Here is a 12,909-nt window from a genome sequence, read left to right as displayed (position 1 = left end):
GCATCCCGAAAATTGTAGACCAAAACTTCTCAGTGAAGTGCGGGTCTCTATCAAAGTCAAGTGATTCCGGGAGTCCATGTTGTCGAAAGACACGATCAACAAATAGCGTCGCTGTACCCACACCGTCGATGGTGTCCGGCACTGCCGCAAGATGATCCATCTTGCTTAAACGGTCCACAAAGACCACTACACACGTGTTGCTCGCCGAGTCCTTCGGCAGGCCAAACACAAAGTCCATACTCATGTACTGCCAACACCCGGAGGGTACTGATAAACTGGCTAGCGGCACCGCCGCATTCGGAAAGGTTTTCACCCTCTGACATGTCTCATTCGTGCGCAAATATGTGCTCGTCCACTTGTACAGCTTAGGCCACCAATAATGGCAACTCACCTTGCTTTACGTCTTCTCACGACCGAGACGACCACTGAGTGAGGTATTATGGGCCTCATAGAGGATACGGTATTTTAAATACTCAGCACGAGGAACCACAAATTGTGGTGTATCCATCAAATCGGTGATTTAATACAGCAATTCGTTACTCAACGAATTTTTGTGCAACCGTGCGCGCAGTCGCGACGACAACTTCTCATCCGAGTCTTTAGCACCCTTGCTTCGAGAGCCTGTAGCAGCGCTACACACATACTTTCAACCGCGTAAGCGGCGCGGATCAGATCCGCCACTGACGACGTCACCGTCGTGACATATGCAAGCTCATAGTCCGGTCTGCGTGACAACGCATCAGCCAAAACATTTTGCTTTCCTGGCTTATACTCCACCTTGGAGTTATAATCTGAAAAGAATGAGAGCCACCTGGTCATCCTCTGCGAGAGGTGAGGCGATTGAGTAACAGTGCGTAATTACGCATGATCTGTGTAGATCACAAACGGCTTTGAGCCAAGTAGGTAAACCTGAACTTGACAACTGCATACTTCATCGCAAGTAATTCCTTGTCGTAGACTGGGTAAATCCTCTCCGCAGCCTTAAGCTGGCGAGATTCGAATGCAATCACCCGATCACGCCCCTCGGCGTCTGCTGCAGCAAAAGCACAGCCGATGGCAAAGTCCGAAGCGTCACAGACGGCACTAAAAGGACGATTGGGTTATGGCAACGCCAGTATTGGTGCGTGAAGGAGGCTGTCATTGACCCTGTCAAAATCCTTTCGATGCTCGGTGTCCCAACACCATTCCATATCTTCTTAAAGCGATTCGACAACGGCCGTCCCACTTCCGCATAATTTGCGCTATACTTGTGCACGTAGTTGGCGAGGCTTGGCCGTTGCGCAAGTTTTCTTGGTTTATTGGAACCGGCCAGTCCACAATGGCCTTCACCCTTGCATTATCCGCTCGAGAGCCACGCTCCCCAATAGAGCGCCATAAAACGAAAATTCTTCCGTGCCGTGCGCATGCACTCGAGCACCGCTCTTAAACAGACGATGTGGCTTACCTCATCTGTCCTCCCATGCCCCGCACGACTGTGGACGAAGATGTCTACGTTTGCGCATACTCCCGATAGGGCCTACAGAATTGCGATTAAATGTTGCTGGTGCATTTGACAACCCTGGGAGCATCACCAGCCACTCCCAGAGCATCTCGCCCACCGCTGTCAGCGGAATGTCACTCGCTCTCATGCGCAATTGGTAATAATCATCGATCAAGTCGAGTGCACTGTACTTTGTACATCCGACCATGTTGTTCTGGAGAACATTCTTCCTAGGATTCGGCGTCTGTGCCGGAATGGTGGTAGCGTTCAGCTTATATAAGCGTGAACGATATGTCACTTGCCGTTCGGATATCGGACACAAAAAGTGGGTGAAGAATGGGGAGACCTGCACTCGCGCACCAATCCTGCCTCGTGCTTCGCACAGAAAAAGGCGTCAGGGACGTCACACTGCTCTTTGGGAAGGGATCATCAACATGTTACGCAGTGTTTGGTTCCCAGAACTAGGTCAACCTCATGACACACACCTCGGTCCGGATGTTAGATCCACTTTGGAGGCGACGTCTTGAAGTTCCTTTGCCAAAGAATAGTACGAATTTGAAGGATCCTCAGGATCGACAATTCACTTCGTGCGTTCAGCACCCTCTTCGTGTTTTCCAAGACAGCTTCATCCAGAAGCAACGAGGATTTAATCTCCTCGTTCGGTATTATAATGATAATGACCGCCTCGGCTAAATTGCCTGCCTCATGGCGCTGCCGAACTTTTCGAAGGACATATCGTCCAGCTCAAAAGGATCATCCACCGCAGGAATAGCCTCGAGGGTGTCGTCGCCGTCTTCCTCTCCCGTAATACCGTTGACTAGGGTATATAGCTGTGGATATTCGTCTACAGAAGATACACCCTGGATGAAGGTCGACACCCTCCGTCTTGCAGATAATATAAGGCTTTGACGTCACCTCTCTATAGACGTTTAACGTCTCATCGAAACTAGTGGGAACGCGCACACGGCTTTGTCCAGTGTTCCCACTCCCTGCTTCATCGAAGCCTTGATGTTATTATCATCATCTAACGAAGCGCTGCTATTTCCGCCGTCTTCGTCGATAAACGTGCCACTCCACGTGCATCAGAAGGGCCTCGCTAAAGATGCCTCGGACCTCGTCCAACCATGCCACTCTTGGCATCCAGCAACTGCTTCGAAACGTGAGCAGCGCTCAGTGGGTTACAAGCCACTCCGCATGCATAACTGGGGCCTCGCCCTTGATGCCTCAGAACTGGTCCGACCACGCCACTCTTGGCATGCAGCAACTGCTTCGATACTTGTGTAGTGCTCAGTGGGTTACGTGCCACTCCACGTTCAGCCCGCGAGCCATCCTCGAGACTCTTGTACAATGCACCTTCGGTGTTCACTAATTCGGATACTCCGATTTCCAGCAGGTTGACCGTCTTGGTCCAGTGCCCGCGCCAATAGCATTTTTGCCTCCTAGCAGAGGTGGGGTCATGACTCACCAAAGATCCATCAGAAGACGTGCGCGCAGCGCCCAAGGTCTTTGACCTCAAATCGATCCATGGCTCATGGTGCTCCAACCATGCCATACAAAGGATGAGGTCATACATTAAATCCAGGTCGAAGACGAGGTCCACAGAGACCCTCGGCAACGTGACACATGTCCCCTTCGCTACGCGAACAGTGACGACGCCAACCGCTTTCAGCGCCTCAGCATGCAGCTGGCTTCCTTCGATCGTGGAGCGCCAAGCTTAAATGCCCGATGCCCCGGAATCGATCAGGATTTTCCATGGCTTCATAAAGCCCCTCACGGTCGCTTTCACGATCAGCAAGCCAGGCTTGCATACACGCTCTGTGTTCAAGAGCACGGAGCTTTTTGGGGCTGAGCCTGCTGCCCTCTACCTCATTGAGGCTTGACAAAACTTAGTTTTTCCCCTGCAGGGCACCCCGCGCCAACTGTGTGTTGTTGTTTCTCCACGACGAGCCATACTTGAAAAAACGGGACGTCGTTTCGACATACCTTTTCGCGCCTGGCGCAGGGGGCAACCAGTCCGAAGGTGACGGAAATTTAAACACCATCAGGTGTTTAAACGCTGCCATGCAGCTCGGAGCTCTCCCTTCTCTTTCTAAGCATAGCGTAACTTCATTGGCTCAGTTCAGCTCGACGAGCTGCAAGAGTGTGCATTCCAATCAAGTCGTGCCGATTTAAAGTTGAATCTGTCATTTAATGCCACATCCCCCGCTTCTTTGACGACAGATGCACTCGGAAGACTTCCATCCCGGCCACGCCGGTGCCGAGACCCTCCACAAAGACTGTAAAAGACGGTCACTGTGACCGCCGCGGGGAGAGGATCGACTGCCATCCCGGCAATAAGAGTACGCAACCGTTGGACAAAGTCCACCAACTAATTCTTGCCCCGTCGGGCATTAAGGAAACGCGATCTCACGCGACATGCCTGATTAGGCGGCGAGAACACTCGCAGAAGCTGACGCTACAGCCTTATCCAGGAGGGAAACGCCGCCTTAACCAATGTGACGCACGTCAGTGCCCATTCTCGCGCTCGGCCCCCCAGCGGATTGCGATCCGCTACCTTCATACTGGTTCGTATAGAAAAACTGACCTTACATTCGTATAGAATGTAAGGTCAGTTTTTCACAAACCTCCCGGACTTAATGAACTTGAACATATTAATCTTGAACTGCATTTAGCTTTGGTCAATACATCGTCGAACTCGATCCGAATAGAAAAAATGGAACGAGACTAAATTGTAATAATGTAGATTTCATTAGATACTTTTTTTAACTGAAAATCAGCGTGACGCTTAGTCGCCATATGCCAAGCGAACATCCGTGAATTGGCTTTTCATTCGAAAGATGCGTTTGACTCGAGTGCTTCTCTTTCAGCATGCACCTGAACAGGGTCGTTTTTCTCGTTTGCAGCATACGTTAGGAAGCATTCAACTATCCTTAAATGAAACATGATCTGAGTAATAGAGCGGGACGAAAACTTTTGTTTGCTTACGAATAACTCAAGATGAGCAAATTTTAAAACTGCTGTCAACATTTGCAGTACTATGCTTTCGCTAAGACCGTAGGTAACTTTTTTAATTGCTTCGGCGTGATTTTTATTTTACAGTAACTACTCCAATTGACCGTGTCTTTCATCAGCATAAAAAACGATTATCATTCACATTGTTGATATGCGTTGCCAACGTCCGCCGAGGTGGACCCTTATCATAATGACGCTGCGATAGTGTTCTGAGCAACAGGTTACTCCATCAGTCGAAGATAAGAGCAAATGATAAAGCACTCGGTTGTAATTCTTTCGAACGCTTTCATAGCAAATCATCCGACTTAACGCATACACTTTTAACCAGTGTGCTTGGCGCAAGAGTTATTCATGGCAATGCAGGAAAACTAAATTCAGCTATCATAGCTACCTAAATCATTATGTCTTTTTGGTTGATACCAGCAAGATTGTGTCCCAATCTTCTAGTAAATCTACATCTTAAAGTATGGGGTCTAGGATCGAAGCAAAGTAATTTCTACATTCCGATCCAGAGATTGTTGACAATCCTCTTTAGTTATATAGCATCAGGGGCTGACACTGCATGGTGAACATCATAAAGAAAGTAAACGTTCCTTTTTGCTCGCACAGCGACTAAATACATTGTATGTCGTCAAAAAGGAGAACACAACGAGCGTGAAATGCGGGTACTAAACAAATTGCGGCGTACACTATCGCGAAAGCATTATTCTGTCAAATTACGCGTCTTTTTGTTACGCTGCATATATCTGTAATTTAAATTTACTCAGCTTTGTAAAGAAGTTTGTGCAGCTCCTAAATTTTCTCCAACTTAAACTAAAGTGGCACTTTAGACGCACGTGATGAAAATCTCAATGGCATTTTTGTTGTTCTTGGGCCGCTCATTCCTTGCATTGCCCTACGTACGTCCCCCAACCTTTTTTTAATGTTCTTCTGGAGGACTCTGCTGAAAAGCAGAGTATCCCGCTAATCTTTTTGGCATCACTTCATTCATGTCGAAATTCATCGTGTCCTTCATACTCGCTTTCATCACTTCGTCGATGTACAAGTAATGACGAATTGTGCCAACCACACTGCTCTCTTTTCTTTTTAATCAACAACCCATTCACACTGCGCCGTCATCGCGCTGTAATTGACCATTGCTGCCTCATTGGCACTTACGTCGGTACAGAAGCCATGTGGTCGTGCAGGATGCACCACGTGGAGAGGTGAATACACCACCTTGCTGTCCATCCAACATTGTCAAACACCATTTGCTTTGCGTGTGTGCATGGAGCAATCCTGTCCATCGCGCTGTACTTCCAGCACTCGGTGAGATCAAAACCCATGATAATAGCTATCACAAATCTGCTTTTGATCTTTGGACCCACTACGAGCCACTTCAGTATTCATTTTGTCAATCGGTCATCGATATCTAACAACTATGATAAAATAAAGTTCATCTCAGAAAAAAACAACACACAACAATATCGTAGCAGAAGACCAAATTGCTTTATTGCGTCCTTGAGTACAAGTCATAAGTAATTAGGCGATTTTCTGTCGTTTTTTTGATGCTTCCAAGATTTCGTCCTGTCTTTCATTTATGATCTTGAGATAATTCGCATACTTATATTTGAAAAAACGCTTTTGATCTTTATCCTTGTCGTAATTCGGATACCAAAACCCCGTGCCGGGTCCGACGAATCCATTTCCACCCATTTTTCTTCCACGTCTCCCCTTGCGTTCCTCGTTATCGGCAGCTGATTCATCTAATTCTTCTTTGAGGATCCCGAAATTGTTTGCATTCCCACTCAATCTTGGCTTACTTGATCCGACCTCATTACCAAGTGCGATGGTGATGCAGTCGGAGATCGCGACCGTGATTGCTGCAACGATCGGTGCTAAGTACGTCAAACGCATGGAGTGTTATGATGCCTAATATGCGCTGAACTGTAGATTGGTGAATGATGAAACCTAGCGTTCTGTTTTGGCAGTATGATACAGCCGAAAATGTGCAAGGGGTTCTGTAGTGTGATGGGTTAGAGAGAGACAGTTCAATAACAACGTTACAAGGTAGTATTACAAATAATGTACACTTGGCTAAGCCTGACCTCACGCCTTTACCAAATCACTTGGCTTGGCTAATGCGAGTAGACCATTCGATATTTTTAGAAAGTATTATAGTGATTGACACACCGTGCAGTTAATAAAGCTTCTTGGTATCGAAATGATGGAAAGGAGGACTAACAAGCACACAGCAAACTTATCATTTACGATCACTTGTCAAAGCAGAGTTCAGTTAAGCAACAACGAACAAAAATATACGCCAGGTGTTAGCACAAGATGGTGACGTGGTGACTTATCCATCGGAAAAATAGATTTTTACAATGTCGAGAAATACTCTACGATGCTGCAATTGCCACAGACTCTAAGTAAACATGAGCTCTTTACATCCTTGACACAAAATAATATAGAAAATACGTTTAATCATTGCAAAGAACTCACTACCATGTGTCGCTCAAACCCATTTCTTAGCTATTTTTATCCATTTCACATTTTTGTGATGAGCGATTAGAGATTATCTCTGATTTGGCCTTCAGAAATTCAAAAACGTTTCGCTTTCTCTTAATAATTATACCACTATTTCGCGCAAGATATCTATTGTGTACTAAGTAAAAGCTTCATTATGAGCTTCTTGCAGTTTATGTCGTCGCAAAGTGCATTAATTCTTATGAAAACCAACAAGACATCCATCGTTAACGATAGAAGTGGCGTCAGAATATCCAGCGCACGCTGAAGACGAAAATCGTGATGAGCCTTCAGTGAGACTAATGGTAATGTAGGCTGTCAGTACAAATCCCGGTTTCCTACTTCGTCAACTGCAGTTCGAAACGACGCCTACACAATATTGCGAAGTGATACCAGACCATCTGTGCTGCTGTCTAATGGGGCAACAAATGATCTGGGTTTAATTTTTTAAAGTCTAGCTAGGGTGACGACTACAGCGTCGGTCATCTCTAATTCAACGCGAAGGACACCGAGCTTTCTCAGTGTCTTGTTCCGACCAGTTGTGATCACACGTCACCACTATTGTCGCGACAAAAACCATATGTCAAAACCCTCGCAACACCCATTCCAACGCTCGGCTTGACTACTTCCACGATCACAAAAGCAGCTTTGCACAACTTTTAAAAAGTTAACTTGGCGCGATGTCTGCTTGTTAAGGCACTTGCACGATGAGTTTCACGTTTGAGCTAATGATTCCCGCAGACCTAAGGCCAGACCCTTCGCACCAAAGATGACGAGGTCAGATGGAGCAATTTCTGTGAGGTGGCTGTTTTTGTACTTGCCCCTTCACCGCATCTTGAAGCCGAACCACCTTGCATCGTCAGTACAATCTACGCAGTAGTCTGAGGTCATCGCATTGCCTTCTCCATTGACCGATTGGAGCCAAGCTTCGCGCATAATCTAAAATCGTGGTGCCACAATTGAGGATGAACTTACCAGATTACCTACTACATGTGCCGTCTATATCACATTACTTGCTTCATGAGTTGGGCATAAAACGATCAAGTAATTATTGTGATGTGACGGTAATATATGCAGTAATTTCATTCGTACAACAACTGCATTATTAGCTACTCCATGAGTTTTGCGCACAATTCTAAGTTGTAAAGGAGAGATGTGCAAAATGAAGAGATCTGGACTGTCTTTTCCATACGAGCTATAAGTGACTTTGGGACTACTGGATCTCTTAGAGCTTATTGACATGTGCAGCTTGATCAGCTCGTTTGGTTCTAAGGTTCGTATAATGTGATTTATGTATTGCATATACATGTCAAATATGATTTGCTTCATCCTTGAAGTTTTCGACTAAGTCTATTAAAAGAAAGTATAATGGACATGTTGTCAATTTATTATTTACAACAATGTGGGGTTTCTAGATGGTATGACAGCTGAAAAATAAACCACGTCAGTCATTTGAGGTCTTGTCTAGCAACAATGAAGTCATAGATTTATACTTGCCAGTCAAAGTTTCATCCACACTCTTATTTTACAGAATTATTCTTACATTATCGCTTTTCAGCCAAAAAAGCATGCTCAGCTAACTCTATTGCGGTTGCTCTCCCTATACATGACAGTAAATGATGTCAGCGAGGTAAAAAATAAGCGACTCAGATTTCACTACCTTCCGGGTCGATGCAAAAACATCGTCCTAAAAACGACTTTGCTTCAGGCGACAGATGATCGGGTAATGGTGGTGGCGCCGAAGCCATAGCGATAGTATACATGGCTGCTAGTCCATTGTGACAGTGTGGCCATGGATGCTTGGCAGTTGCCATCTCAATAACCGTAGCACCAATGCTCCAAATATCTGCTTTGTATCCATGACCAGTTTGTTTGACAATTTCCGGGGCCATCCATGGAATTGATCCTCGGATTGATCGCAAAGATTCTTCTAAACTCGTGGTAAGTATCTGTGGGATCTGCTTTGAGCAGCCAAAATCCGCGAGTTTTGACACGCCTTGTTCATTCACCAAAACATTCGCACCTGGTTTTGAACGAAAGGGTAGACTTGAGATATAATTTATGCCAACTACTTTCAGACAATCGTGCAGACCTTTGATATCTCGATGAATGACACCCATTTTATGCAAATAGGCAACGCCTTGCACAATTTGACGGGTAAATAATCGAATCAAATCTTCACTGAAGGCGTCAAATTGCTTTAGCATACTATGCAACTCAAACTCGATACTTATGAAATGGTTCGAAATATTCAAAAACTTGTGGTATGCACCTGGCGATTGAGCCCCCGGGGACATACTCCATAAAGATGTAAAAGTAATTTTTAGTTTGATGACTTCCCTTGTAGCTATACAAACAAGTACGACGACCCAAAGAAACACTGTTAGGTGGCCGCGATTGAAGCCAGGAAATTAGTCACACAGACCGAACGATGTGCTTATGATTAAGATTATTCATGAGCGAAATCTCCTCACCAAGCTTTTGCATCTGCGTGACTTGGTCGATATTTGGGCTACAACGAATTTCAATTTCTTTAAGTGCGAAGAGTTCGCCCGTAACGATGTTCAGACCTTTGTAAACCTGTCACAATGTGTAAAGTAGATTTATTTTGCAACTTGAGTCATTGTTCATGTGCCAATATAAGCAACCACCTCTAATGACGAACCTTTCCAAACGTTCCTTCACCAATAAGCTCACCACGTTTCCATTGTATGATGGGATTACTAACTTGGACTGTCGGATTTATTTCAGAGCTTGTGATTATTTCTTGATTGGTTGTCGATGATGAGGCGTCACGTCGAAAAAGATTTTCTGGTAATGATGAGAAACTGGAGCGTCCGATGCGTGGTGATGTCGACCGCGTAAGTGACATTGATTTTGGTATGTCAAGCACCGATAGCGCTGCAAGATGCGGATGACTCAAATGCAATTGTGACACCATCTCACTAGGCATGAGGATAGAAGGATTTTCGTCTGCCTTTAAACTCTCGATTCGATTAGATGACGAAGTACTATCCAAACATTTGACATTCACATTGGGATCTTCCAAAGAAGATTGTGAGAAAATTATTGCGTCGGGCAAACTTTTATTTTTGACTGCTTTATTCCACAAGCCGAAACTTGAGACTGCCTTGTCCTCAACCTGAATTACTTCTTCTTGTACTGCAAAATCAAGATGACTGAAACGATCGGATTTGCTTTGTGAAAGGTCTTCACACGAATCCCAACAAACCTCATCGCTTTCGTCACTGCTATCGTCTCGCTGGTCTTGGTGGTCAGCACATCGCTCAGGTTGTTCATTAATTTCTATCGACGCGTCCGATGCTGTCGACGATCGTGATTTCTCGAGGTCTTTTAACACATGAGCAGCGATGGAAAAGCTACTGCTTCGTTCAAAGATATTTTCATTGTTACTGATCGCTCTGCTCTGGTTACAATTAGCACTACAAGGACGTTCTCTGCTTCCAGGTCTCCTAGCAGATGGTGCTCGCGGTGTCAATGCATTCGGTGCTGATAGTAGAGCTCCATCAGCCAACGAGATGTGTTTAAGCCGCAAATTTCGTCCGCTTGAGCTACGGTGTAGCTCAACTGCTGAGGCTTGGCGCAATGCGTCCAATGTACGATGGCTATGTGGCACTGTGGTGTCTTTTGGCGAAGACTCCTCGTCCAAGACCAAGAATGACGCCTCCGACATGCCAACCTTTCGCATCCTCTAATATTGTTGGATTTCTTCGTGGCTGATATCGTTCCGTGGGGTCGGCTGAAGCACTTGGGCAAACCGATAGGCGTTTGAAACGACGCGCCTGTCCACAAGGTCACTTGAAGCTTATCGCGTTATCCGAATAATCATTTTATTTGGAATCCGATCATTCTAAGACGTATTGACGTCAAAATTGCAGACTTGCCTTGCTCAGTCGAATCAAAACTTTTTTCCTGACTTTATCCTGTATCTTAGAGGTGCTTTATTTGACATTACACGCGGCATGTTAGCAGCAAAGATGCTCGGAATATGCTGCATTTTTTGAGGCGTAGACTGCAATCGAAAGCGTTTAGCGTAGTGATGACTTTCATACAATCACAAAACAAGCTGTCATAACCTTCATTCCAACGAAATGATTTCATCACAGTTCTCAACTTCAAGAATAATTGTTTATGCTTCATAGTATTCAACATCTATATTTTTCTTGGGCAAGTTTTCATAAGTTTCTGCTATATTTTGGACAGTCGGCATGGTGTAGGCGATTATATTTTGTTGTTTGTATCTCAACAATAATATACAAATGTGTTTGAAGCTTAAAAGGACAGAAAGTGATTCAGTATGGTGACACATTGGTATTGGAAGTGTGAGCGGTGTTAAGACCATCCATGTAATGATGTACGTATCCTGTCATGGTTTACATGCACATTACACCGTTGCCCCTCGAATATTGCAACGGGGGTCAAACGAAACTAATATGAAATAAATCTTTTTACTATGTCTTAACCTACATGTACTGCATATCGTGAGGCTTACAGCCCGTAAACCCACGGACCTCTTTTTAAAGAGTCCTCCAGTGCCACATCTGAGTTATGCACAAACGTTTATTTCCGATGGTTTACTAACACCTTACATTTTTCTGTAATCGTACTAATACAATATGGTATGATTGTACGATTTTGAGTAATCAAAAATATTTAGAATTACTGAAGTACCAGTATGATAGGACTCAGCCAAACTAATAAAGATAGTTATTTTATTAGAAATAGTAAGCATATCTATCTCATAATAATCTGAATAAAAATATTCTTGAATGCATGTCAATCAGAGCAAATTTAAGGCTTAGTTACTTCAGAGGGTCTCGGTCCCGCTCGTGGATGAAGCGTACGAAATATCGACAACTATGCGCAGGATTCGTGGACTTTTTAAGCTAAGCTATCTGTGTGCAAGGTGCACGGAAGCCATTCTATGACGATCGAATCGTAAAAGAGCTGCATCTTCGGTAAGGATGAACAACATTACCTACCCTCGGGACAAATAGACATGCTTGGAGAGCTTGTATATAAGGACTGGTGACTTGAAGGCCCAATGCAGTAACCGCTTGTCTGAATGCGCTCACGTCTGTGATGATCCGGAATTTTCTATAGGCTGGCTTTTCTCCAAGCAGATACCGACGGATATGATTGCGTTTGGCGAACCATATACACCAAGTAACTGCTTCATAGCTTCATGTGCTGTGGGACTCGAACCCTCACGGAACAGGTTGGAGCCACCACCACAAACCACTGAGCTAGATTTCATGTCAAAATTGGAGGTGTAAAGTCCAAAACGTTAAAGCGAATTCTGAGTGGAAACTCTTAAAACTCACTCAGAAGTCTTGTACAACAATAAGTAAGCTGCCTTGTACCAAACATCTTCCGTGGGAAATTTTACTCACTCGTTTCTGCGAATCTTCACTCACTTTTTCTGCGAATCTTCACTCAGTCTATTGCACATAAGTGGTCAAATGGGACACACTGAGGCAAACGCTGGCTAGCTTGAGGTGCGGGGAAAAAGAAAGTGGTGGCTTCATTAAAAATTTCTTGGGCATCTGCAGAGTGAATAACGTGATGGAAGTCGGGCAGAGCGTGCCAAATGTCTTTACGATGACTTGGGAAGCTTAAATATGTTCTCGCCGCCATCCGTGTTTTTGCCGCAGCTAATCATGTTGTCACGGTGGCTAAGCGGGTGCATCTTCGATAAAGTGTTGTGGTAGTGCCTGCTGCGACGGTTGTGCTGGTCTGGTGCGGATGCGTCGCTTTGCCTCCACCAGACACCATTACTTATCTCTAACTGTCTTTACTCGGACTATCAGCCTAGCTCTGCTCAGGGCTCAGGGCTCAGGGCTCAGGGCTCAGGGCTCAGGGCTCAGGGCTTAGGGTTCAGGGTTCAGGGT

At 45.0% G+C, this 12,909-nt stretch overlaps 2 protein-coding genes across 2 annotated transcripts; both read right to left on the bottom strand.

Moving 5' to 3' along the window:
- Positions 1-6,013: 6,013 nt before the first annotated feature.
- Positions 6,014-6,388, bottom strand: PHALS_08227 (RxLR-like protein; the record flags this gene model as incomplete). Its single annotated transcript, XM_024723540.1, has 1 exon — positions 6,014-6,388. One exon carries the CDS (start codon positions 6,386-6,388, stop codon positions 6,014-6,016), a length of 375 nt encoding a protein of 124 aa, XP_024574506.1.
- A 2,153-nt stretch (positions 6,389-8,541) lies between these two features.
- PHALS_08226 (ste ste11 protein kinase) lies at positions 8,542-10,691 on the bottom strand (the record flags this gene model as incomplete). Its single annotated transcript, XM_024723539.1, has 5 exons — positions 8,542-8,597; positions 8,658-9,205; positions 9,270-9,344; positions 9,423-9,577; positions 9,663-10,691. The coding sequence occupies 5 exons, from the start codon at positions 10,689-10,691 to the stop codon at positions 8,542-8,544; spliced, it is 1,863 nt and encodes a 620-aa protein (XP_024574505.1).
- Positions 10,692-12,909: the final 2,218 nt, after the last annotated feature.

This window comes from Plasmopara halstedii (assembly GCF_900000015.1).
Source record: "Plasmopara halstedii genome assembly, contig: Scaffold_322, whole genome shotgun sequence".
NCBI lineage: Eukaryota > Oomycota > Peronosporomycetes > Peronosporales > Peronosporaceae > Plasmopara > Plasmopara halstedii.
This window is presented reverse-complemented; position numbering and strand designations above follow the sequence as displayed.